Raw genomic sequence first — 24,796 nt, forward strand, 5'->3', positions numbered from 1 at the left:
GCGTGTGTGAGCTGACGCGTAACACCAAAGTGTTGCTTCACCCAAGTCCGCTGCGCTCATTACAGACTACCAAGCAGTGTTTACCGTTCTTTGAATGCTGAGAGCAGCAAGGCTGCTCGCAGAGATATTCGAGCGTGTCCGTGACCAATAGACTTGCACAGTTACTGCGCAGATTCACTGCTCTGTATAGCCTACTCAATGGATTGCTTGGGGTGGGGGTGTCCCCACACAATTAGATTAACTATAAAGATCATACGCAATAAAAAATAATAAAGGGAAAATAGATCATACATCAGACCGACGCACCTTTTTCAGTTATGTCGTCTTTATGCGCTCTTCCACAAAAAGTTGAAAACAGGCGCTTATTGTGATTCAAGTCCAGAGGTCTTTAAACATACATATATTCGACTCTCCGGGCTGTGTTTTAAGAGCGTTTACTATTTATAAAGAGTAAGCACTATAGTGTAAACAAAACCACACCGTACAAGTGCAAGACTGGGCACGAGACGTGATCAGTGCTGTTCAAAAGCAAGTCATGTGAAACAAACAACACCAGAACGGAATAACTGGAACAACTGCAAACCAATGCAAGAGGAGTAGGTGGGGGCTTGTAGGGGGGGCTCATTTTACTCCCGGAATTGTTTTATGTTCGGTATCGACGATTCGTGACATTAACGCTACATTTCTGAGAATTTATCCAGAGTATGTTTGTACAGTATGGTACGTAGGGTCCGTGCGCTGTCACCAGCAGGTGTCATGCGTTATCCTTATTTTTCCCTTTAAGTTGTTCTGTCCTCTGTTTCCACTAAAGTTTTGTACAGCTTGCTAACATTGAGTAAAGATGGCGGACAGCTCAGACCGTAGTCCCCCTCCTTTCCCCGAATCCGTAGCCCACGAGCCGAACGCCGGGGGTGAAGACGAAGAAAGCGATGAAGAGGATATCTTCAACGGCAGTGTGAGTAAGGCATTGCGTCCTTACTTCTGTATATATGGAAAACTCAACTACCATCTCTGCCTGTGGGCACAGCGTAAAATGGGCGTGAAGTACTGCGTCGTGTAAACTGTTTGCTAACATTTCATAACTGGCTGTCCATAGATAGCTATTTGAAAGTATAGGTCGTTTAAATTAGTGTGATTTCCCATCCAGGTTGTGAGAAGCTGCAGAAGTTGTTTTTGTCGGCTCAAAAGCGTACTGTAAGGTGAAGCTGCACCAGATAGTACTGTGATTGGTTTTTACCTGTTATGGACAACAGACACACCACAGTAGTTATTCCAGGTGTGCGCTCGCGAGCGAATCTTATAAATCGTTTTAACTTAATTGTTTGAACAGTTAGTTTCAGATACGATAGTCGGAGTGTATGAGACAAGGAAAGAGCAAGGGAATGCTTTAAGGCATGTTTAGCAGCTAAATGTCAGTTTAAGATTACTACTTCTGTTTACTTTCTTTGCAAAACAATAGCCAGCGGTTGTATGTAGCATTTATGTAACATTTTGCAAGAAAAAAGGTTACTTGCAGAATATTGCACTTCGAAGTTCCTGCAAATATTAATTGTACAATGCCTTATTGTCTCAGATTTCTAATTTAATTTCAGCGATCCCTTTGCATTCACACAGTTGACGCTATTCTGTTTGTACACCGTTTTTTTGGATGTCAGCTATGCTTTTTAACTTTTTTTTTTTTTTACTTTTTTTTTAAATTATACCTGTAATGATCATAAATTGACGATTCAAACAAATCCTCATAATTAGACATTTATAAGGTATTAGTGGGTATATGACCGGAAATGCCTATGTTAGACTTGTCATGTGCAATACTGCTGGTCTACAGTTTCCGTTAACCCTGTCCATGCTTGTAGTTCGCGACAGCAACACTCTCCTCTCGGTTCAGATATTATTTACAAAATAACCCTTTATGTAGAGAAATGTAAATATCGCCCATTTCTTCCATTCAGGAAGGGTTTTAAAAAGGTAACGTTTGTAATATTGTATTGTACTGTATATTGTGTTTTACTACATCGGGAGAAGCCATGCGAAATTTCATTGTATCTGAGTATAATGACAATAAAGATCATTCTATTCTATTCTGTTCTATTCTAATACAGAGGTTAACCTCTTCAAACATCAAAATTAGCATCCCGGTAATGTTGATGTAATGCTTTAATTATGTGTTTACATTTTATTTATTTACCTATATTCTGTGAAGGTAGCTGTCATGTATATTGTAAAAGTGAATATCTGTATTTGTATCCTTCAGATACACTGCCCTGCCTTCTACATGGCCTTACCCACTCACTGTGTCTGCACCATCCTCTACATCTGCCAGTTCTCCCCCCTCACTCCCCCCCCCCCCCCCCCCCCCCCATTCCATCCAGCACCCACCCTCAGGCATGCCCCGCCTCCTGCATCTGCCCCACCCTGTGAGCACGCCCCTCCCTTTCGGACTCACCCTTCCCTGCCCTGAGGAAATGTGCTCTGTCTGCACTCATCAGATTCACCGAGCGTAACCATATGGTCATTACCTCCATTACATAATCAGCCTGTTTTTCACAGACTAGCAGTCTGAGTCAGCGGCAGCAGGACTTTGTCTGGCTCTGTGCCATGGCACGTTTCCTCAGAACACACACAGCCCACAGCAGCCCTGATCACACCCTGACAACCTGCAAGCTGGGCAGTGGGGAGGCATTAGGTCCCTTTGATAACTTACTTTAGACACAATGTTTTTAAAGACATTAGCAAGAAATGTTAATGTTTATATTTAGCAGAGGCTTGGTGTTAGATAAATTCCCGTAGCAGGTGGTCATATATATAAATAGGCATAAGACCATACCTTCGGGTCACAATATGGTATGATTCAGGAATATTTTGGACCAAGCAATGCTGATAGGAAAATAACATGATTGAACAAGTTTTCTCCCCCCCCCCCCCCCCCCCCCCCCCGCCCTTAGATCAAACCCATGGATGTGCCAGCAGTTCTGCTATATCATTGGTTTGAATGCCATATCGCTTTTATAAAATGGACCCATAACTGCTGAACTTAATGTTAGATACCTGGGTGCATAAAGTAAGAAGAGAGACTGAAATTAACAAATTATATTGATCACATAAAACTGACAAAGAAAGCTCATTACAGTAATGTTGCTATAGTAACACTCCAAAAAATACTTAAATGGTGCTGCTGGATTTGCTAGTTAGTCACTGAAGAATCAGCTAACAAGGAGGCTGTTCAGACATCTTTGTTCATGTCATATTACTGTTGTGCAGTAGAGTTCAGTTGCTGTCTTACTGCAATATCTACCTATCTCTGGAAAGAGATGGTAAACGTTTCGATCTTCGGTAACTGAGCTCTTGTGGAATGAAATAGTTACAGTATTTATGTTTGTCAGTGTAATTAAAACGGTGTATGAAAATTCTGTTTACCTGTGGTCTGTTGGTGAATGTTGTCAACTGCAGTGCAAGCTGACAAATAGCAAAAATGGATTTGACTGAATGTTGAAGTAGTTTTCATCATAGCACTGTTGAGGAGTAATGGACAGCAGAAGTAAAGGAAGTTAAAGTTCTGCTAACATTTTTGTTGGAAATATATATATATATATATATATAATATGCTCCTCCCTATTTAAATGTGTTTAGTCTGAAAAAGGATCATTTGTTGTCATTTACAAAAGGTTGAAATAGTGAAAGAGATCACTTTTGCATTGCCAAAGCCCCAATCAGAGGAATCTTTGGTGATAAAGGATTTGCTTGAGTATTCAGTTTTTGAATATTTGGCCTTGAGATCACACATTGATTACCTCAACCAGAAAAAAAGTCAAAGTTTTAGTTTTTTCATTCAGCTGAAGAACCCTGCAGAAATAAGACCTATCATTGATATTCATTTTCCTTCTAGTGTGAGAAAGCAGATCTTTGCAGAGAGGCATCACAGAAAACAAATCTCAGGAGACAGAATATTCAACTCTCAAATGCATCAAAATGCGTACACCTTAACAAATATTTCTGTGTATTCACACTCTTGTCTTCTCTTGTCTTCTTCATTTTCTCCAGAGTGATCCGGTAGAAACCAAGACAGAGGCCCAGATGCCACCAGCTACTATTTTAACTGGACCGCCATCTGAACCATTGATTGATATTTCCAGCGAACCACCAACTGATATCTTCAGTGAACCATTGCTTGACATCCCCAGCAACCCATTAGCTGATCTCTCTAGTAAAACACCATCTGATGACTCCAGAGAACCATTGGCTGATGTATCAAGCGATCCATTGGTTGATATCTCAAGCGATCCATTGGCTGATATTACAGCTGAACCATTAGCTGATATCAGCAGTGAACCAGTGGCTGATGTTGGCAACGAAGCATCAGCTGATCTCAGCACTGAACAATTGCCTGTTGTCACCAGCAACATGCTGGCTGACATCATCAGTGAGCCATTGGCTGAGATCGCCAGCGAGCCATTGACCGAGATTGCCAGCAAGCCATTGGCTGATGTTGCCGCCAAAACATTGGCAGAGATCATTGATGAGCCATTGGCAGAGATCGCCAATGAGCCATTGGCCGAGATCGCCAGCGAGCCATTGGCCGAGATCGCCAGCGAGCCATTGGCCGAGATCGCCAGCGAGCCATTGGCCGAGAACGCCAGCGAGCCATTGGCCGAGATCGCCAGCGAGCCATTGGCCGAGATCGCCAGCGAGCCATTGGCCGAGATCGCCAGCGAGCCATTGGCCGAGATCGCCAGCGAGCCATTGGCCGAGATCGCCAGCGAGCCATTGGCTGAGATCGCCAGCGAGATTGCAAGTGACTCATTAGCAGAGATCATTGATGAGCCACTGGCTGAGATTGTCAGTGAACCCTTGCCCGATACATCTAGTGAAGAATTTGTTGTTGTTTCTAGCGAACCATCAGCTGATATCACAAACGAGACACTTGCTGATATCTCCAGTGAAGCACCTGCGGGTATTACCAGTGAACCATCAGTTGATATCTTCACCAAGCCTCAAGATGATGTCTTTAGCAAACCATTGGATGATATCCCTAATGATTCAGTGTCTGATATCCCATGTGAACCTCCAACAGACATTTTTAGTGATCCATTAGCTGATATCACCAATGAATTGGTGGATGATGCCTCCAGTGAATCACCAGCTGATACCACCAATGAACCACCAGCTGACACCTTCAGTGAACCATTAAGTGATATCCTCAGCAAACCAGCTGATATCTCCAGAGAGCCACCAGCTGACATCTTTAGTGATCCATTGGCTGATATCTTCAGTGAATCAGTGGCTGATACACGCAGCGATCCAACAGCTGATGTCCCCAGTGAACCACCAGCTGAAATCTTTAGTGATCCATTGGCTGATATCCTCAGTGAATCAGTGGCTGAAACGCTCAGTGATCCAACAGCTGATGTCCCCAGTGAACCACAAGCTGACATCTTTAGTGATCCGTTGACTGATGCTCCCAGCAAACCACCAGCTGACATTTTTAGTGATCCATTAGCTGGTGATATTTTCAGTGAGAAGCTTGCAGATATCCCCAACCAACCAGCTGCAGATACCCCCAACAAACCAGGATCTGATATTCTCAGCCAAACACCTGCTGATATCCTTAGTGTACCACCAGGTGATATTTTCAGTGAACAGCCAGCTGATATATTCACAGAAGAGGGGACTATCACCACCAGCTGTGTACCCAGTGTCAATTCCAAGACAAATGGTGTACAATCTGAGGATGAAGAGCAGGATTTATTTGCAGGTATGTGTTGTTTCATTTTCTTGTCCTTGTTCTTCAGAAGATGGTTAATTACTAGCAGGAAGTGTTATACTCAGATAGTCCTACATGGGATGAAGTGTGAAGTTCAGTTTTTGGTTCAATGTCCCCTTAAATCCATATCTGACACTGTCAGACTGAGTTGAATGATGCAGGCCATGTTTGTCACATGTACTTCTCTGTCAGGTTGGAGAGCTGAACTCCAATTGGTTTCTTTGTGTCTGTGTAATAGATCTGTTTAGGTCTGATCTTTGATCGGCTGCTCTGTTTTTCTGTGTAATAGAGGCCACAGTAGAGTTGTCCCTGGACAGCCCGCATAATGACCGGAAGAAGCAAGAATCCTCCAAGCCCCCTGTGATGGCAGAGGCTGTCTCTGCCCCGCCCACAGCAGCCAAAAAGGAGCCCAAGACCCTGGAGGAGGTGTGTTTGTCATTAAATCCTACAAATGTAACATTTCTGCAGGTCAGGCAACTTTCTTGCCAAGCTCATGTACAAAAATCACAGTCAAAAATAATGAGATACAACATGGTGTAAAGCTGTTGCAGACAGTAAAATTGAATTGCAAGAATGTGTAATGGTAATTTCAATTAAAATTGGATTGCAAGAAATAATATAACAGTATATGACTGAGTATTTCGAAGCCTAATCTTAATAAGTGCCATTATTGGTTTTCATGTTTAATGAAGATTGTCTTGACTTAATGTAGATGGAAGAGGAGGAAAGCGAGGACAAATTTGAGCTGAATATTTCTGTCACCAACCCTGAGAAAGTCGGTGAGCTTGTCTGTGCTTTCTCACCAGTGTCTTGTTAAAAACAAATTACCAAGATCCATGTAATTCCCTAAAATTGGCTGTGTGTTTTCCTCTGCATGAACTCCTCCCTATGAACATAGAATTTCACAAGGTGAAGTTCTTTTCATCATTTCAGTCTGAAGTCTGCTAGTTCCATAAACTGTGTTTCATTGCCAGTGATTTTCCCCTGTCACTCAGAAAACACCCATTTCATTGGTGGCATTTTAGGACAACTGAAATTACTTAAATTAAAAGGGAGACTAAAATTAAGAGACATTTTCTGTGCTTGCAGGGGATGGCATGAATGCTTATATGGCCTACAAGGTCTCCACACAGGTATGTCTGTGCTCAGAATCAAAATTTCCTCAAAACCAAGTTGCACTGTTGCCTTAACCATATGTTTAATTAAAAAACACCCCATAAAGCATTCAGGATTGTTCATAGCTTTGGCATTGTTTATACATTTCTTTTCTTTGATTGACATTGTTTTTTTCTGTGACTTTGGTGGTGTCTCCCAGTCTTTAATTCCTGTTGAATAATGGCATGGCTGTTTCCCCCAGACCACAATGCCCATGTTCAAGAGTAAGACATTTACAGTGAGGAGGAGGTTCAGTGACTTCCTGGGATTGCATGAGAAGCTCAATGATAAGCACTGTCAGAATGGCTACATTGTGCCCCCGCCTCCAGAGAAGAGCATTCTTGGTAAGTACCTGGCAAGGGGGATGATCAACAATCTTAGGTGTCCTCTAAACCTCCTAAAGCCCTTTAAGAACACCAGACTATCAGACAAAAGTTGTCACCAACAATCTCATATCAGTCTCTCATTTACAGGAGGGATTGCCCCATCAGTTTAGTATTTCTGTTCTTGTTGGTGGCAGATGGAATTCTGAAGGCTAACTGTCTGTCTTCATGGGGTGTGGTTTTTGAGTCCAAATGAATAGTCACTTAAGTCCCTCTGAAGTTTGTACTGGTGCTAGTCCAAAGCCCTTGGAGGATTTTTGCATCCCCAAAATACGTTTTTAGCTTTGTTTCAATTTTGAGGGAAAGAGACAGCAGGCTGACCAGGTCATGGTGGAGGAGAGGAGAATTGAAGCTGTTGCACCATGGACCCATGACGTTTACCTTAGCAGTTAACTAATGTCTGCATCAGTGAAATCATGCACTGGATGATCACCACACTGGAAACACCTGAAAATAAATAATACACTTTTGAACTTGTTTTTAATACTAATGTCTACACATCACATAGATAAGTTAATTTTATGTCTTAAGTTTGTTGTCAGGCATTATTTCCTTTTGGTTTATGGTGAGTAAGTGTACATGTTCATTTTTGTTCAAAATTCTGTTTCCTTCCATATTGCATAACAGATACTAACTGGTACAGGGCTGTGCTCAGGCTGCTCGCAGATTTAAGCAATATCTTGAACGGAAGGGGAGCCACATACTGGCCCCCACAAAATTAGTTGTTCTTTAGGTCTACCACTTCCTTCCTAGCACCTCTGTTAGCTATTAGGCCCTGCTAATTTCTCACAGATGCAAAAGCACTCTGACAGCGTGTCAATATATATATACACAAAACGGGTCTGTCTCAGTGCAGCTCAGAAGCCACAGCAGGCTCCTGTCCCTGGGTCTCCTACAGGAACAGTCAAGAGGAGGCTTCTGTTGGAAAACTGTTCTTACCCGAGTGTAGAATCTCCCAACCTTATTCAGTCGATTTAGCAAGCAGGCCATCTGGATTGAAGTGTGGCATCTTTGCATGGCTGGCGTGTGCTTTGCATGGTGGTAATTGCTGTGTGTGTCGTGGTTCTACAGGGATGACCAAGGTGAAAGTAGGCAAGGAGGATTCCTCTTCAGCAGAGTTTGTAGAGAGGAGGAGGGCTGCCCTGGAGAGGTGAGTGGGCAATAGAGCCCTTTATCACAGATGTCAAAAAATACCATAGACATCACAATTCACCACAGATGTCATAATTCAGGACAAGCATTACTTTTCCTCCAACAATTAAAATATCTGCACATATACCTCTGTTAACATTGTTCATGTCGGCCATCCAGGATCATTCTTTTCAAGAGGTCTCCCTTCAGTTTTATTTTTGATATTCAAAGCTTTTTTAGAGGCATAATAAATTGATAACACTGCATTTCCCAGATATTGAGATATTGAGATATATGTTTTGGTCGGGGTGACATGTGATCCAGACTCTTCTGTTCTCTCAGGTTCCTCCAGAGAGTGGTCAGTCACCCCTCACTCATACAAGACCCTGATGTCCGGGAGTTCCTTGAAAAGGATGAGGTAGGAGGGTCCCACTGTGGCTGTTGTAGTAGGCCCTCGGGTTATCCTTCATGAAAGTAGCTGATATGGTCTAAGTGGTGCAGGGTTCAAAGGACTTGAGTGACCAGTGTATTTTATACCACATGTTTCACGGTTAGTGTTGGTGTATCATGATGTATCATGTTGTGTGCTGCCAGAGTTTTTTTCTAAAAGCTAAACCTGGGGATATCCAATGATGTACCAATTAGTCTGTCATTTCAATCAGTCTGTCAGGGACACTATCAGTGTGCTTGGTATGTCCAGTCAAGCGTCCACTTTGACATATTTATCATCTTTTTGCTGAGAATTATTTCCTAAGAACCATATTTCAATAAGACCTTTATGTTAAGTGATGATAGTAAGGCCAAATATGGGTTATTTTAGGAGGGTGTTGGTGCACTTCCTGGGCCTTGAACTGAGCCCGCCCTGAGGTTCTCTGTGATGATGTGACCAGTTCAGCTTGTTTGTATGTGTATCTCTGTGTGGATGCACATGTGTGCATGCTTGTACATATGTCTGCATATATATGAGTGTGTGCGTGCCTGCGTGCAGGTCTTTTCACGTGTGTTTTTTCATGCGTCTCAGTTGCCACGGGCAGTGAGCACTCATACTCTGAGTGGTGCCGGGTTCCTGAAGATGATATCCCGGGCCACAGAGGCAGTCAGCAAGATGACCATTAAGATGAATGAGACAGATGTCGTAAGTGGTAACCATTTTGACCAGCAGATATTCAGTAACCTCGTATTTGAAAGATAAATATGACATAATTTAATATGAGTTGCCCTGTTACTCCCGCCGAAAATATTTTTTTATCCTCAGTCTCCAAAACAATAAGGATAAATTATGTGCATGAAAATATGTCCTGTAAATCATTACAATTACAGTGTTATAGGAAATTAAACCAGGTGTAGCTGGCATGCAGGATTGGGCAGAAAGGAGACGGAGCTGTAGAGAGTGCATGTCCCTGTAGGGGGTGCTCATACCAAACTTCTCTCTTTCTCTCTCTCTCACCCACTCACTCTCTCTCTCTTCCCTTCTCTCCCTGTCTCTCTCCCAGTGGTTTGAGGAGAAGATCCAGCAGGTTGAATCTGAGGACCTGCAGTTGAGAAAACTGCATGCTATGGTAGAATCCCTGGTCAACCACAGAAAGGGTGAGACCGAACTGTAAAGCATGTGCTTCAGCATGTAGTTGGAATGTCTTCGCAGTGGGGTTGGACACTTGTTAGAGTTAAATCCTGGAACTCAGATAAGAACTCAGACAAGAGGAGTCCCCTCTCCCCCGTTTCCATATAATGTGCAGTGTATTTAGCATGTGGTCGGACCAGCTTCAGCTCCATGTTGGTTCAGTGTCAGCCCTGTGTTGGCTTAGTGATGACGGTGTTACGTGGCCCTGTTGTGTGTCCTCTTTGGCAGAACTGTCAGCGAACACGGCACTCTTTGCAAAGAGCGTGGCGATGCTGGGGAACTCTGAGGACAACACGGCGCTGTCGCGGGCACTGTCCCAGCTGGCTGAGGTGGAGGAGCGCATCGAGCAGCTGCACCAAGAGCAGGCTGGAAGCGATTTCTTTATCTTCGCCGAACTGCTGGCTGACTACATCCGTCTGCTGGGGGTTGTCCGGGTACGAGGCCCTGAGTGCATTGAGGATCATACAGTCACACGCTCATCGATAGCACACAAGATGCTTGCATCGTACAGGACATACTGACAAGTCGCACACTACCCGCTCAAACCATATAGTACACACTGATGGATCAGATAGTGACAGTAGAAGACAAATGTCTTCCTTGCACTGACAGTACAGTGAATAGTAGTGCTATGTACTACACCATCTGGCAGTATCTTATATAGTTTAGTGCTGTCTGACTGTGTGTATATATGTGTATGTTTAAGTACTCTGTGTTTGAGTGTAAATATTTTATGTGTGTGTGTGTGTGTGGTTTCATAGGGCTGCTTTGATCAGCGGATGAAGACATGGCAGCGTTGGCAGGATGCTCAGAACACCCTGCAGAAGAAACGGGAAATTGAGGCCAAACTGCTGTGGGCCAACAAGCCTGAGAAACTCCAGCAGGCCAAGGACGAGATCGCCGAGGTACCTGACCACACAAACCCACACACGTTACCTCACACTCTATATGAAACTGCAGCAGGCCAAGGACAAGATTGCTGAGGTACCTGACCACACAAACCCACACACAATACCGCAAACTCTATATGAAACTGCAGCAGGCCCAGGACGAGATCTCCGAGGTCACTGACTGCACAAGCCCACACACGTTACCAGGCCAAGGATGAGATTACCAAGGTACCAACCTGCAAAATACTTTGCAAAACCGTACACTTCTTCACGTGTCGTACAGTACAATATGCTTCACATGATGCAATGTGATAGCAGAAGGTACAACTGAGGTCAGAGGCACTATGATTTTACAGTAGATGTCATAGTGAGTTTCAACTGCATTCATTACAACCAGTGAATGATCAACAAATTCATGGTTCCCGCTCATAATGCTGCACATGTAGAGACAGAAGCAACATTTTAGGCTGTGTGTCAGAAGAATGTCTCTGTCAGTGTTTGTGACATTGTGAGTTATTGTGATGTGATGTGATGTGATGGAGTCAATTAAATGCTCCACCTTTTCCATCTCTGTCTGAACCTGTACCCAGATCAGTATCTTCTGAATGAACCTGTACCCAGAACAGCGACCTCCATTCTGTGTGACCCTGTACTCAGGGGCTTTCTGCTTGTTCCCCCCGTAGTGGGAGGCCAAAGTCACTCAGTATGAGCGAGACTTCGAGAGAATTTCTGCAACCATTCGGAAGGAGTTTCTCCGGTTTGAGGTACTGAGACTCCTGATCAGTACACCCTTGGTATTTGATTTTGCATAGGTAGTCTTCATGGATGAAGGTCAGATAAATTCATAGTACAGTGTTTTGTGAAAGGTTTAGAGGAGGCCCATCTGAACTTTTATTTTGCTTTATTTTGAACAGAAGGAGAAGGCCAGGGACTTCAAGAACCAGATACTGAAATATTTGGAATCCCTTCTGAATTCACAGCAACAGGTGAATGTTTTGAATCAAAAATGTTGTATTAAATTAGTGTGGGTTGTAGTTTGAATGAATGGCTGAATTAAAGAGAATATGAATATTTAATGCTGTAGATGACATTTCTAATATTGGATCTCTCTTTTTCTAGCTGATTAAGTACTGGGAGGCCTTCTTGCCTGAAGCAAAAGCCATTGCCTAATGAATGGCACCAGCTGCGAAAGGCTAATCCCTCATTATCCATTTTACCTCTCGATATTAAACCAAGATGATATGTAAAGGGAAAGGAAACAAATTGAATTTTTTAATTGTGATAAACATGTAGCTTTTCAACTTTACTATTGTTTTAGTAATTGTATGTTTTTTCTTTTAACTTCTACATATATATTCCTAATGATGACAAACTATCTCTATAACAGAAATGAAAGACGGTGACAGAGTCTGTCCTTTTTTATGTATGAGAATGTTTTTATTAGGGAAAAGAATGGTAGTGCCATTACAAAATAAACACTGACAGTGCCTTTAAGGAAACTGGCCTTGGGCTTTGAAACTACAGCAGCAGCAATGTGACTGGCTGAGCAGATTTTAAACAGACCAATGATGCAGCACACTAATAGTAGAGGGCGCTCCTCAGTGATATGAATTTACAGCCACTCCACTGTTCGTTGAATATAGCATTAGTGTCAGAAGTGCAAGGAATAATGTGAATGTTAATGCGAGCAAGCATTAATCCAACAGTGGGGAGTAATGTGTGTAGGGACCACATTGATCTTGTAAAAGAAAATATTTCCTCAGAGCCATTTCACACATTTCTGTGTCATGGTCATGCTAACATTTAGACAGAGGAAGAGACTGAACTTGGTTTTATTGTGGCTGGTTCCCTTTTTTAAATAGGTGATTTTGAATGATGACTTAATTAAATACTAAATTGCTGGACCTCATGGATTCGTGAAGAGGACGTCTATGCTATAATAATGGAGGGTTGAAATTACAGAGATATAATCAGTGTTGTTGTTATTATTAATCACAGTATATTAATAATCCTGTATTCAGTAGTTCAGGTCTAACTGCAGGTGTCAGGGACTCAAGACAGTTTGTTTGAAATATATATGTGCACTGAAAAGTGTACTGAGGAGTGCACATACTACTAATGGCTCATTGAATTTATAGACCTTTGCATGGTGGGCAGGTGATGTTACACGATGACTTACTGGGAGCCAGTTTGTCTGTCTTTGCAGACCCGCTGCTTTGCAGAAGACCAAATGCAAACTCTTTTCTCTTCGCATCTTCTCAACTGTATCAGTGCCAAAAAGCTTCCATGTTAAATGTTGCTCCTTTTTGCTGAACTGGACCTTTCACTGCTGTGGACTGAGCACAGACTCAGCTGCACCCTTCTTTTCTGTCTTGATACGGTGAAAAGCCATGTCTTTGTGTCCAGCCACACATCCATCTCACCCTACGATCACACACCCATCATTCACACACATCACCTGTCAGTCACACATATCTATTGCCAGTCACATATCACCTGTCAGTTCATTTACTTCTAACGAGAATATTTGTCCCCTCATGAGTGTCTGCAGGTGGACGTAAAAACATGCAGGGGTTTATGTGTGTACTTCATGTGTTCTTTTTCTTATTCCACATGTTCACATTTTTTCAAGGCATATATAATTTTATTTTGATGCATGTTTTGAGATTTCACACTTTACTTTGTTTTGAATAACACATTTGACATGCATGTGAGTAGTATTTGAGGCTGAAAGCGTATTTTTTGTTGCCCATCTTCTTCCTTCATCATTCTTCCTGTTTTAGTCAAGCATTTTTAAAGTGTTGCAATCCAAACCTGTCAAGCCCATTTAGATGCCTTAACCCACAGCTCCATATATTTTGTTCTTTTAACTTTTGTTCCTTTAACCTGTTGACCTCAGTGACTACACTTCACAACACTTCTGTTTTTGATCTTTAGATATTAGTAGTCCAAAAATGTTAACTCAAAGATAATTATTTGCCAAAAAATATTGAAAATAAAACTGGGGAACTTTGAGTGACCTGTTTTTTTTTCACCTCTGATCATTAATCTTTCCACTGAAATACTGAATCCTTGATTCTTTGTGTAGTTCATGTAACTAATACAGAAGGTAAACATTAGTTTCATTTTGACACGGACAGCAGTTTGTCAGCATTCATATGCATCCTACATATAATTCTAAAATAAATTTATTTAAAATCTAGCAACCATTCTCTTTCTCACTCTTGCTTGTTGTCATATGAAATTTGGTCATTCAATTCAATTTTATTTGTATAGTGCTTTTTACAACACAAGTTGTCATAAAGCAGCTTTACATTGTTCCCAGGCCTAAGACCCCCTGAGAGCAAGCCTAAGGCAACAGTGGCAAGGAAAAACACTCTAATTAACATGAAGAAACCTTGAGCAGAACTCGGCTCCAGAGGGGGACCCAATCTGCTTCTAGCCAGCACTGGTCATGTCATTCTTTTGTCAAAAGTCAGTCATATAATTTGCACTTCTATTCCCACACTCGAAAGTTTATTTGTCTTTATGTTTGGAATTGAGGTGATTGTTGCTGTTATCTTGCTTTAAAAATTATGACTCCTTAAGGAAAATACAAAATAAAACTTGTGATAAGGAAGAAACTTAAGAACTTCTCAGTTAAATTGAGACATAAGTCAAAGCGCCTAAAATCCACACTACAGGGCATGAATGATACCTTTATGCAGCTGTGTATTCACCATATGAACACTCCCATATGCCTGGTACCTCAGGCATGAAAACCTGTCTGACTCATTTCATAACTGCCTTGTGTCTTTAGAGTGATAAACTATTTAATGGGGGAAGTGCAATCTGAAAATGTCACAAATATTTGCAGTCTCCGCACAGAAAGCAGAGGCAATCTCTGGTTCTTCAAGCAGGCCTCATCTGTCATTTATCTCCTATTATCATCCCTTATTCACCATAAGAAGAAACCACAAGCATACCTTACACTGCATCATGTTGGTTTTCTGATAAATATAAAATTGTTTCACTAGATTAAATGTGTTTATCTCCGAAAAATCTGTCAAAAGGTTATCTTAGTTAGTAATCATTAAAAGGTCAAGTTTGACTTCATGTATATAGACACTTGAGTAGAGTTTTGAAAGAGAAATGGGACCAGAGGTATCTGGAAAAGAATCTGGATCTTTATTACAGATTTATTCTTTAAAAAAAAACAGGTGGCGCTGGGACAGCAGCTGCTCGGAATGCCTGTTAGGAATGTGACCTGATGCGCTGCTTGTTCTTCGGGCTCTCGGAAGGCGAGTGGTGCCATCAGGCTGGGGCAGACAGGTCACAGAAACCCGTTGCAGAACCAAAGGGTGAACAGAACAGGCCCTCTGAGAAATGTCTGCATGGAATGCATCAAACCCTCCCAACCCCACACTCTTAACTCCGTTCCCTTCCTTGTTATCACCCCATTTTATTCCTTTGCGACAGCAAATGGTTTTTCCACTTCGATTTTGCCACACTCGTGGATGCTGACGTCTTTCAGGGGCTTGTCCCTACCATCAGTCTTGGTGCTCTCAATTTTTCTCACAACGTCCTGCAGATAAAATGAAGACAAACAAATCAGCCCCACTGCACCACAGGACAAACAGCTGCAACCTTGCATTAGCACCTCACGTGCTTCCTCTCTGCACAGTACAACACCGGCCGTACCATGCCCTCCAGGATCTTTCCGAAGACCACGTGCTTCCCATCCAGCCAGGGCGTCTGCACCGTGGTGATGAAGAACTGAGAGCCGTTAGTGTCCTTCCCGGCATTAGCCATGCTCAGCCAGCCTGGACCATAGTGCTTCAGCTTGAAGTTCTCATCTGGAAAGCGGTCTCCATAGATGCTCTTCCCTTCATGGTGACAGGAAAGAGGGCTTTCAACATAAGGCTTCAGCACCCAATGGAAAAAAGCAGCCTTTTCAGAGCAGTGGGCATTATATTACATATTACATTAGAGTATGGTATCAGGAGTCATTTTAGCTCACCTCCAGTGCCATCGCCTCTGGTAAAATCTCCACCCTGAATCATGAAGTCTTTGATCACACGGTGGAACTTGCTGCCTTTGTACCCAAATCCTTTCTGTAGGGAAAGAACAAGTCCTATTTTAGTGTGTCACTATTCATATTGATCTGCAAATAAAATGTTGCCAGGTTAACACATATCCATGCAATAACATGACACAGCAGCAGTCTATTTGTACTTACTTCTCCCGTTGCTAATGTAATGAAATTTTCAACTGTTTTGGGAACAGTTTTGCCAAATACTCCGATCACAATTCTTCCAGCGTCTTCATCCCCGATTCTAATATCAAAATAAACCTGGAACAGGCAGAAACCCAACATGTAAAACATGACGGAATGAAAGGCGCAGTTTATAGGCGTAAATCATAAATCAAACATCGGGATGACAGGTATGGCAGGGCATACCCTCATTCCCACAGAGCGGAGAAGTAGAACTTGTTTGGAGCTTTTAATATGCCATAATTCCAGTCATTGCGCCGGGAGCAATGCGAAAGTGATTTCTGACCGTTCTGGCGAATTATCTACTGCCGACTACGGCGGACGTCTCACGTACTGGCACGTCACCCCGCATTTCAAAGAAAAAAACGTGAGTTGAAAAGTAGACGTGGCGTATTAAGCCGGTCGCCGCACATGATCTTGACTACAAATTTACCGAAAACCAGTGGGCCGTCTCTGATAGTATTAAAATGAAAGGATACACTGTTATCAGGCGTAAACTGAGAGGCTAGCAGTATCTTTGTGTTACGACTCAAAAGCCCGTTAGCTCTTAAGCTGACCATCGTAAATGGAGGCAGCTTACAACAAATCTTGCAGCTAATGGTGACAGATTTCAGGTTTGCGCTTTTAATGTTAAAAACCTTATTGCGATATTGTAAACAGTGCAGCCCTCTGTTGGTCACATGGTCAGACAAAGCGTTCTGACTCCCAATTGGAAAATGCTTTGTCTGAAACGCAATGTACATGCAAATTTGCAGCGTTTTTTAATTGATACAGTGATGTATGTGGTTGCTGGCTGATGCCATGCTAAAAACTGAATGTCGGCACTGCTCGGTGCTTTTGGAATTTCTGTATAAGTAACGAGTTATGTTACGTAGCAAATACACTCTAGTTAAAGATTAGCCTGCAACTGTCTCCACCAGCACGTCCACCCCTCCCAAATTCTGAATACCGTAACTAGCTTGCTAACAGTAGCAACTACATGTATACAAACTGCCCGTGCAGCTAGCATCCATTTTATCTCGCAGGACGTTGTCTCACCTTGGCTGTAACTTTAGGCCCTTTCTTTTTCTCGTCAGCCTGAGATCCACTGGGGAACAGAAGAAATATCACAGAACCAGCGATGATCGCAACTGCAAACAGCAACTTCATCCTTCTCTCTAAGCTCCGAACCATGAAACGGGGTGAAGTCTAGCCGTGGCTGTGATATATGGTGCAGTAAACCAGGAGGGGGGAAAAAAGAGTATCCGGGGAGGGGAGAGCAAGCCACCGCAGGCCTGGATCACACCCACCTCGTCTAAGCCCTGCCCATATCCCGCATTTAAACAGATGAGCCGGGGAGAAATCAGTGTATTTGCATAGACTAGAGGTGGCTTCTTTAGCTACATCAACTACCAAGCTAAATAGTTCATGAAATTACTTAATGAAGAGTATTGACATGTCTGTTTTCTAAAACCATTCTTCGGTTAATACATATGGGTAAATAGGGTAAACTTGGTAAGTAGCTATCTTTCCCACAAAAATTAAAGATATAAATTTGATACGTTGTTATTCTTCAGCTAAAGAGCTAAATCAGCTAGCTAACTTTTTGAATCCAGCCACTTAGTCAACATGCTGCTTGTTACACATAAAGTTATTGCTGGCGAACAAGGAATATGTGCATTTGTCAGTTGTCAACTGAGATATGCAAACAAAGCACAATCCATCGCGGCTGTACATGCACTGATTTACGGCCAAGCAATAACATCACTGAACCAGTTCGGGATGCTGCCTTCCTCTCTCCTTTCATTCCCCAGCCATGAATTACCGTTTGCCACGTCAAGGCAACCCTGACACATCCCGTTACGCCATTGGATATCAAGCCACCCAATTACACCGCAGAATGTGCCCATCATGTGACGTTTTGTGAAGTACTCGATGAACCCGTACTTCCCTCGCACTCAGGGACTGAGAGGATGGATGATGCGTCCTAAATTGCCCTCTCTTTCCTATCCTCTCAACTGGAGGACCACTCAACGTGTTGTCTGAAATCAGAGAAGAGAGAAGGCGGGAAGTTTAAAGTGTTCTCGCTGGAACACCCTGACGCTGTACTCAGCAAGTAGCAACAGTAGCGTTCTGTGACAGAATCGTTCGATTGTAGGGCGCTGCTCACTTAGGTTTATGCGTTTGGTCCACATTCAGTCCCTGCAAACATTTTAAGACTTTTAAGAAACTCAGTTAATAATGGTGTGTCATTAGCCTGCAATCTATCACCTGGTTACCAGCTAGGAAGTAAACGTATACAGCGAATTGGCGTGTTAAGTAGTTAGTTATTATAGCTAGCTCCTTATAATGTAGGTCTGTGGATTTTGCCCATGTGTGCCAATCATGTCTTTGACTGAGTGCAAAGCCTCAGGGCACAAAGTTCAAGCTGTCTCTGTCTATAACGTAAACAGTTGTGTGTCATCAGCTCCATGCTAGGAAGCCTGCAATTTCACAGGCCCCATCAGAGGGAGCTCTGCTGCGTTTGCACAGACTCAGTATGGCAGCCAACACACTCCCGTGGAAGGGAAAGTGGATTTAAGGTCAGGGTTGGTGAATGAGGGTGTAGGAGGCAGTATGGGGTGCCTCCTCACCCATACCATACAGAACATTCATCTTACTTATGCACAGCATCTTATTACATGTATATAAAACCTCAAGACACAGAGCAGAGCACAAGACTGGGAGAAAAAAAAGTCATGTTCTTGATCTGTATCCACAGTGAAAATAAAAGGCATGCAGTTACAAGAACAATGGATGAATTGCTGTACCATCCAGCAACTTTCCTGCCTGATGGCTTAAGCTAGGCACGGTTGGGCTTAGTTAATACTTGGATATGAGAGCTCCTGGAAAAACCAGGTTGCTGCTGGAAGTGGTGTTGGTGGGCTAGTAGTATTCTTCCCTCTGGACCTCACAGGAGGCCAATGCTCTAGTGTAGTGTTGAGATGCTATAGGGGACACCATCTCTCAGATGAAATGTTGAACTGAGGTCCCAACCCGTCTGTCATCATTATAGATCCCATGCTATCTCTTGTAAACAGTAGGGTTTTTCTGATGTCCTGGCTAAAGTTAATGAGGCTCCTACACCTACTACTACTACTACCACCACCACAATCACTACTACTACTACTACTAATAATAATAATAATTAATAAATAATAGTAAAAGGAAGCTGGTTCAGTTCTACACTGAGGCACTGCTTGAGCAAGGTATATAATTCACAATTGGCTCAGTAAACTTCCAGCTGTATAAAGGGAAAAAAATTGTAAGTTGCTCTGGATAAAAGCATATGCTAAATGACAATCATGTAATTCTGGGGGCTGCTGTGTAGCACGGTGGTAAGGAGGATTGCTCATATCCAAAAGGTTGCTTATTGGATTCCCTGCTGGGTCACTGTTGCTGTACCCTTGGGCAAGGTACTTAACCCAGAGTTGCCTCACTAAATATCCAGGTGTATAAATGGATAACGTGTCAAATTGCAAGCTATGTAAGTCACTCTGGATAAGATTGTCTGCTAAGTGACAATAATGTAATGTAATGTAATGTTCTATCATGATTCCACTCAGAATTTTCAATGTAGACTGCATTGAGTCATACCTATGCACTATCTAGTCCCTATGTGAGGAATCTGAGATATGGGTTTGAGTTGACCTTGCACTTTGTCCTTAACATCATATAATGAATTTAAATGTTAAATTAAATTGGTAAATTAGTACAACAAGTGAAAGTAAATGTGTTATAATTCATCATAATATACTTTACAGCATCTTGTTGAAAATCTTTATATAACTTCAAAATAAGTGAATAGAACTCATTTATTAGAGATCGTTTTGGGCATTGTAGAGAATAGCTGGTTCCCCAAACAAATCAAAACAGATGCGCACAATTAACAAATTATTGACACAATTAACAATTAGGCTCTAGGGAGAGGTCGGTGAAAGCTTTCCTTCACAGGCATAGTTGTACAGGACATGTGCAATAAAAATGTGACTTTGCACAAGACCCTGTGAACTGACAGCCATTATATATGTGTAGAAGTGGAGGCATAAGTGCAGCACATGTCTTTGGTCCTAAGACCATTCTGTGTTCATGGGGGGTAAAGTGTCCCACAGATCATTGTGGCACTTACATTACATCAGCATTTACATTTGACTTACATGCTATCGAAAAGTGCCTTGTGCAGCACAGATTATTTTCCCATTTATACAGCTGTCTATTTACTAGGGCAATTCAAGGTACCCCTAAGGGTACAACAGTCTACTACTCTGATACACTACAAAACGGAATCACTCATTTTTGTTTCAGTTCATTGTTTCATTGTTCGCTGTTTCATTTTACAGACTCGATATTAGGCTTGGGTTTTTAGCCTGTCTTTGTAATGGCAGTTCCCTTATGATTTAAAGGCCACAGATACTGGAATTTAAAGTTTTTCAGAGCTCCCGTTCTCTGGCTTGCTGAAGTAGGCGGTGGACTGCCATGACGTAACCAAACGACGTCATCGGAACCCGGTCGAAATTTAAACTCCGGCGGGAAGTGTTTCTCTCATTCGCAATTGTCCCTCAAGGTGAATTTTCAGAGGTATTTAACATTGGAAAAAGAAGAACATGGTCAGGACGAAAGCAGATAGCGTTCCTGGGACTTACAGAAAAGGTGAGGTGCACATATTAACCGAGTGTGGTCAGCTAGGTGGCTGGTTGATAATTTAGTGCCGATCGGGAAGTAAAAATAGCGAAAATGATTTTTCCAGAGAGGCTTTTCTCTGATGCCTCTCTGTCGGATTAATCACGTTCCTAGCCGCCTGCATTTCGTTTTTCCAATTGTCATTTTTCAGTTATAGATATTTAAGTGGAAAGTTTAGCCAAATTTTAGATTGTATGTAATATTTTAAACGAAGGCTCATTGATTGACTTGCTGGCTGGGAATGTCAACTTTGAACTAACAGTGTGCAGAAATTTAACAATCTAGCTAGCTACTATCCCAAATTCCTTTTTAACAGGGTAATTAGTTAACGTTAGAATGAACTTTAGCGTTTTCGTCAGCGGTACACTGCCTTACTGTACACTGCTTGCTCTTGTCAAACTGGCGCCAGTTTCCTCCAGTTCAAACTGCGAATGTTATTTGGCGCCAGTGTCAGAACAAGGGCGCCAGTGATCCTGTAAACAGCTTGCAAGCTAGTGAAGTAAATCACTTACCCAGATCCCAATTTAGTCTAAATTAACTAGTATAACCAGTAACTAGCTCACAGCTATATACTGTTATTCTCACATACCTCAAAGTTTATTTATTCTAATTTTTTTTTTTTACTCGGGCCCTCTTAACATAATAGTTGGCGGTGACCTGGTCTTAGCATCAACACAGTGACCCATCGTAACAACGGCATAGTGTTGCCTTGGCTGTCAATAGTGCCACAAATGTTTATCTACCATAATTCACCTATAGCTTGTTAATGAAGCTGTTGTATAGCACGCGTTTTATTATTAAATTGTGTTTGAACGTTTTCAGCCGTAGCTGCATCAGCACCAAGGAAGTCACTTGGCGCGTCTAGTTCTGCAAACACGGCCGGTAGCTCTCAATCAGGCACGCCTGGTGAGTAGTTTTTTGCCTCCGTATGTGAATGTCATAGTGTAACTGTATGAAGTTTAGTATTTATGCAATTGCCTTTGATTTTTCTGCTTGGTTTATATTAAATATAACCCCAGTGATGTGTGGTGCAGTACAGTTGTTGGCTTGTGAAGTCTGGAAAGGCAAAGGCATGCTTGTTTAAGTACATGAGAAGTTGTGGTAATTGATAATTATCAGGACAGTTGCATTAGGGTGTTTTCTTTGCAGCGAAAAATAAGTATGCTGGCGGAAACCCAGTGTGCCCTCGACCCACCCCAACCTGGCAGAAGGGCATTGGGGATTTCTTTGGGGGACCCAGCCGAAAACCTGAGAAGGAGAACCAGCTTCCTTTGTCAGATGAGGAGGAGGCGGGTGGCAGTGGGGTGTCCAAAGCACCCAGGAAGTATGGATATTTGCTTAATATCAGTTATATGCATCCAGAACAACTGGTGGCTTCTGTTGATTGTTTATTATAAGTGCTATAGGTTAAATAGGTGGCTGCAATTATATTTTGTTCTTTTTATGTTTGCTCCACTATAAGATTGTAGTGGTTTAGCATAGCTAGTACTAGGGAGGCAGTGAAAGGAGCTTAAATGCTTCCTTTTGAAAAACAAGCTTCTAAATATTGAAATGCTGTCATTCACTGTAAGTTAAACTGTGTTACTGTGAAAGTGTGTGCCTGTGGTAATAATGATAACATCCCTCTTATGAATGAAGGAAACGGCTCTTCTGCTGTGCTTTGTGAGGATGGACAACACTACATCTTAAATGATTGAACAGGAACAGCCAGTACTGTACTTTGCATAGTTCGTCTCTCAGAAAGACTTTGACAGGGAATGAGCAGCAGGGTTGCTGAATTCATGAACCAAAAGGTCATGTGATGATGAAAGATGAAGTGAAGTAAATATAATGGGGATTATGTACTGCCACCATGGGATGGTTTTAGGACATAACTCTGCATGGTGCACACAGGTTTGAAGGCCAAGCTGCTCTTCTCAGAGACGGGCAGAGTAATGTGGTTAAATCCAAAGCAATCATGAAATTTGTACCCCCAAACATTTAACAATTAGCTATGTTTTTCTCTTGTTTAGAGAAGTAATTTCAGGTGTTTAATTAGGTAAAGGTTAATGGATTCTTAACCATATGAAATTAACTGATTGACAAGACCATTTCTTGGCATCTCGGGTAACTAATACACAGCATGTGAGCTTAGAGGCTAATAGATGTTCTGCCATGTTACAGATGTAATTTAAGGCTGCTGTATAACATGTGAAAGTGTAGAACCGCTTCCATCTGAATTGCATGTGACAATGCCTTTCAAAAAGGGCAAGTGTTATAGCTCTGTGTTCATACTGTTTTTTTGGGTGGTGCATATGCAGCAGATGTAGATGTGTACAAAGGTCATGTCAGAAACCTTTGTTGTCTCACTAATGGAGGAATTTAACCATATTTCATCCCCTCAGGTCTCAGCCTTTGCCAGATGAAGATGACGATGATGCAGAAGATGAATGAATTTGGATTTGTAATCTTGGATGAAATGAAAAGCCATGGTAATTGGTACTCAAAAGGGATAGTGTTATTGTACAACTTTGTATATAATTTATATTTTTCAGGGTAACTTTTTGTACAGAATAAACTCTTTCTAACATCATTGACTCCTTGGAGAATAATTCAAACAACCCTAACCAACATGCACCTAATAGCCACCTCATTGAACATTGTATGAAGCACTTTAATCTTACGAATGTCATCAACCCAAGAAAAACGGCAAGATTCTTCATAGAAGCATAAAACACAAGAAGAAAAAGTAGTCCAGTTTTTGTCACTTTCCAGTATAAACCAGTTTCCACTGCCTCACTTCCGCAAAGCAGATTGGGAGGTTTTGTAGGTTACCAGCTAATGGGTGTGTTTTTTTTTCATCACTCGTATGTCAGCAACTGTATTTGACCATTTGAGTACCTGCACAGTATTATTCTGTTGGGGGTAATAGCATTTTTATTTGCAATAGTAAGTTGAGTTGGTTTGGTCTAGGTGAAATTTTGATCTGATTTTATGAAAAGTAAAAAAAAAAAAAAAATCAAATTGCATTTCTAAAACGCCAATAGCCGGAGTATATATCTGCGAACTGCTGTAAAACGGCAAATTTTTAAGGGGGGCCTCGTCTTGTGAGGCCACGATGTTGACTTCCATTGTGTTCCAGCAGGTGGTGCTGTATTATCAATGGCAAAATTTGACACCAAACCAAAGTGCAAAGCTGCGAGAAACCTGGAGAGCGCTGTTCCATTTGAGCTCTTTGCAGTTTTCACAAGAACCAGACAACGGCACAAACGAACGTTTGAAAGTGATCATCGAATCAAATTTAACGTCTTCCGAAATGTATTTTGCTCTTCAGCGTGCCATGGTACATTTTTATTTAGCGCAACAGAATGTAATAAACTGTTTTGCTTGAAATGTTTCATCAGAACAATATGGTACATTGGTTTCCATGGGAAGGTAATGTTTTGTGCACGGAAGCATGACATGCGCAGTGTTGGCTTCCTTCGTCTACTTCCTGGATTTAAAGGATCGTATACGTCAATACATTAACCTCCAGACTGCAGGTACTTAAGGGAACTTCACAGCGCCGGAGAACTGCACAAAACTCTGCCGTAACCATGTGATTTTGCCAATACTGCCTAATATTTGAATATAGGTCTGTTCTTAGCTTTCCATACTCTAGGTGGATTTGTGTGTGACGTCGATTACGGCTTTGTCCTTAGTCACCTGACGATGCCCAAGTTGTCTGCCTAGTCTCTCACAGTCCCAGGTCTCACCAGAGGGAGAATTCTCCTCTAGATGAGATAGCTTTTTAGCTCGCAAAATAGAGGTTACAAGCGTCTGAATCCCCTGGTTGTAGCAGACACGGAAGGGCGGTCACAGCACAAACTGAAGGTTAAAGCACATCATCACACGGAAAGTAAGTGACGATTTTATCAACCTAAT

General features: G+C 42.1%; 3 protein-coding genes across 6 annotated transcripts; 2 read left to right on the forward strand and 1 right to left on the reverse strand.

Annotated features, from left to right (window-relative positions):
* The first annotated feature begins 642 nt into the window (after positions 1 to 642).
* On the forward strand, positions 643 to 13,779 carry LOC118787914 (sorting nexin-1-like). Of its 3 annotated transcripts, none has more exons than XM_036543677.1 (15): positions 643 to 955; positions 4,042 to 5,752; positions 6,051 to 6,187; positions 6,474 to 6,540; positions 6,851 to 6,894; positions 7,119 to 7,260; positions 8,371 to 8,449; positions 8,773 to 8,848; positions 9,452 to 9,565; positions 9,924 to 10,017; positions 10,280 to 10,485; positions 10,813 to 10,956; positions 11,625 to 11,705; positions 11,856 to 11,927; positions 12,061 to 13,779. In XM_036543677.1, exons 1-15 carry the CDS (start codon positions 842 to 844, stop codon positions 12,109 to 12,111), a joined length of 3,132 nt encoding a protein of 1,043 aa, XP_036399570.1. In that variant the 5' UTR covers positions 643 to 841; the 3' UTR covers positions 12,112 to 13,779. The 3 variants fall into 3 exon arrangements, with proteins under 3 accessions (XP_036399570.1, XP_036399573.1, XP_036399571.1); XM_036543678.1 differs by having other exon boundaries at positions 889 to 959; XM_036543680.1 differs by lacking the exons at positions 11,625 to 11,705; positions 11,856 to 11,927; positions 12,061 to 13,779 and adding an exon at positions 11,532 to 11,610.
* Positions 13,780 to 15,143: 1,364 nt separating this feature from the next.
* On the reverse strand, positions 15,144 to 17,486 carry LOC118787785 (peptidyl-prolyl cis-trans isomerase B). 2 transcript variants are annotated; one of them, XM_036543466.1, is made up of 5 exons: positions 17,234 to 17,486; positions 16,160 to 16,273; positions 15,941 to 16,034; positions 15,622 to 15,806; positions 15,144 to 15,505 (listed from the first exon to the last, which is right to left on the reverse strand). In XM_036543466.1, exons 1-5 carry the CDS (start codon positions 17,366 to 17,368, stop codon positions 15,383 to 15,385), a joined length of 651 nt encoding a protein of 216 aa, XP_036399359.1. In that variant the 5' UTR covers positions 17,369 to 17,486; the 3' UTR covers positions 15,144 to 15,382. The 2 variants fall into 2 exon arrangements, with proteins under 2 accessions (XP_036399359.1, XP_036399360.1); XM_036543467.1 differs by lacking the exon at positions 17,234 to 17,486 and adding an exon at positions 16,382 to 16,520.
* Positions 17,487 to 20,777: 3,291 nt separating this feature from the next.
* LOC118788545 (PCNA-associated factor-like) lies at positions 20,778 to 23,419 on the forward strand. Its single transcript, XM_036544573.1, has 4 exons — positions 20,778 to 20,863; positions 21,716 to 21,799; positions 22,043 to 22,217; positions 23,278 to 23,419. Exons 1-4 carry the CDS (start codon positions 20,818 to 20,820, stop codon positions 23,324 to 23,326), a joined length of 354 nt encoding a protein of 117 aa, XP_036400466.1. The 5' UTR covers positions 20,778 to 20,817; the 3' UTR covers positions 23,327 to 23,419.
* Positions 23,420 to 24,796: the final 1,377 nt, after the last annotated feature.

The sequence above is a fragment of the Megalops cyprinoides genome, chromosome 13 (genome assembly GCF_013368585.1).
Source record: "Megalops cyprinoides isolate fMegCyp1 chromosome 13, fMegCyp1.pri, whole genome shotgun sequence".
Taxonomy (NCBI): Eukaryota; Metazoa; Chordata; class Actinopteri; order Elopiformes; family Megalopidae; genus Megalops; species Megalops cyprinoides.

What these genes read in the sequence shown, in the direction of transcription:
- LOC118787914 (XM_036543677.1), top strand. Translation starts at nt 842, where the DNA reads ATGGCGGACAGCTCAGACCGTAGTCCCCCTCCTTTCCCCGAATCCGTA. An exon ending in AGAGCAGGATTTATTTGCAG is followed by an intron (nt 5,753 to 6,050) that starts GTATGTGTTGTT and finishes TCTGTGTAATAG; the next exon opens with AGGCCACAGTAGAGTTGTCC. An exon ending in CCTGGTCAACCACAGAAAGG is followed by an intron (nt 10,018 to 10,279) that starts GTGAGACCGAAC and finishes CCTCTTTGGCAG; the next exon opens with AACTGTCAGCGAACACGGCA.
- LOC118787785 (XM_036543466.1), bottom strand. Translation starts at nt 17,368, where the DNA reads ATGGTTCGGAGCTTAGAGAGAAGGATGAAGTTGCTGTTTGCAGTTGCG. An exon ending in GGCCTAAAGTTACAGCCAAG is followed by an intron (nt 16,274 to 17,233) that starts GTGAGACAACGT and finishes TGCCTGTTCCAG; the next exon opens with GTTTATTTTGATATTAGAAT. An exon ending in CAGAGGCGATGGCACTGGAG is followed by an intron (nt 15,807 to 15,940) that starts GTGAGCTAAAAT and finishes GTCACCATGAAG; the next exon opens with GGAAGAGCATCTATGGAGAC.
- LOC118788545 (XM_036544573.1), top strand. Translation starts at nt 20,818, where the DNA reads ATGGTCAGGACGAAAGCAGATAGCGTTCCTGGGACTTACAGAAAAG. An exon ending in TCCTGGGACTTACAGAAAAG is followed by an intron (nt 20,864 to 21,715) that starts GTGAGGTGCACA and finishes GAACGTTTTCAG; the next exon opens with CCGTAGCTGCATCAGCACCA. An exon ending in CTCTCAATCAGGCACGCCTG is followed by an intron (nt 21,800 to 22,042) that starts GTGAGTAGTTTT and finishes TTTTCTTTGCAG; the next exon opens with CGAAAAATAAGTATGCTGGC.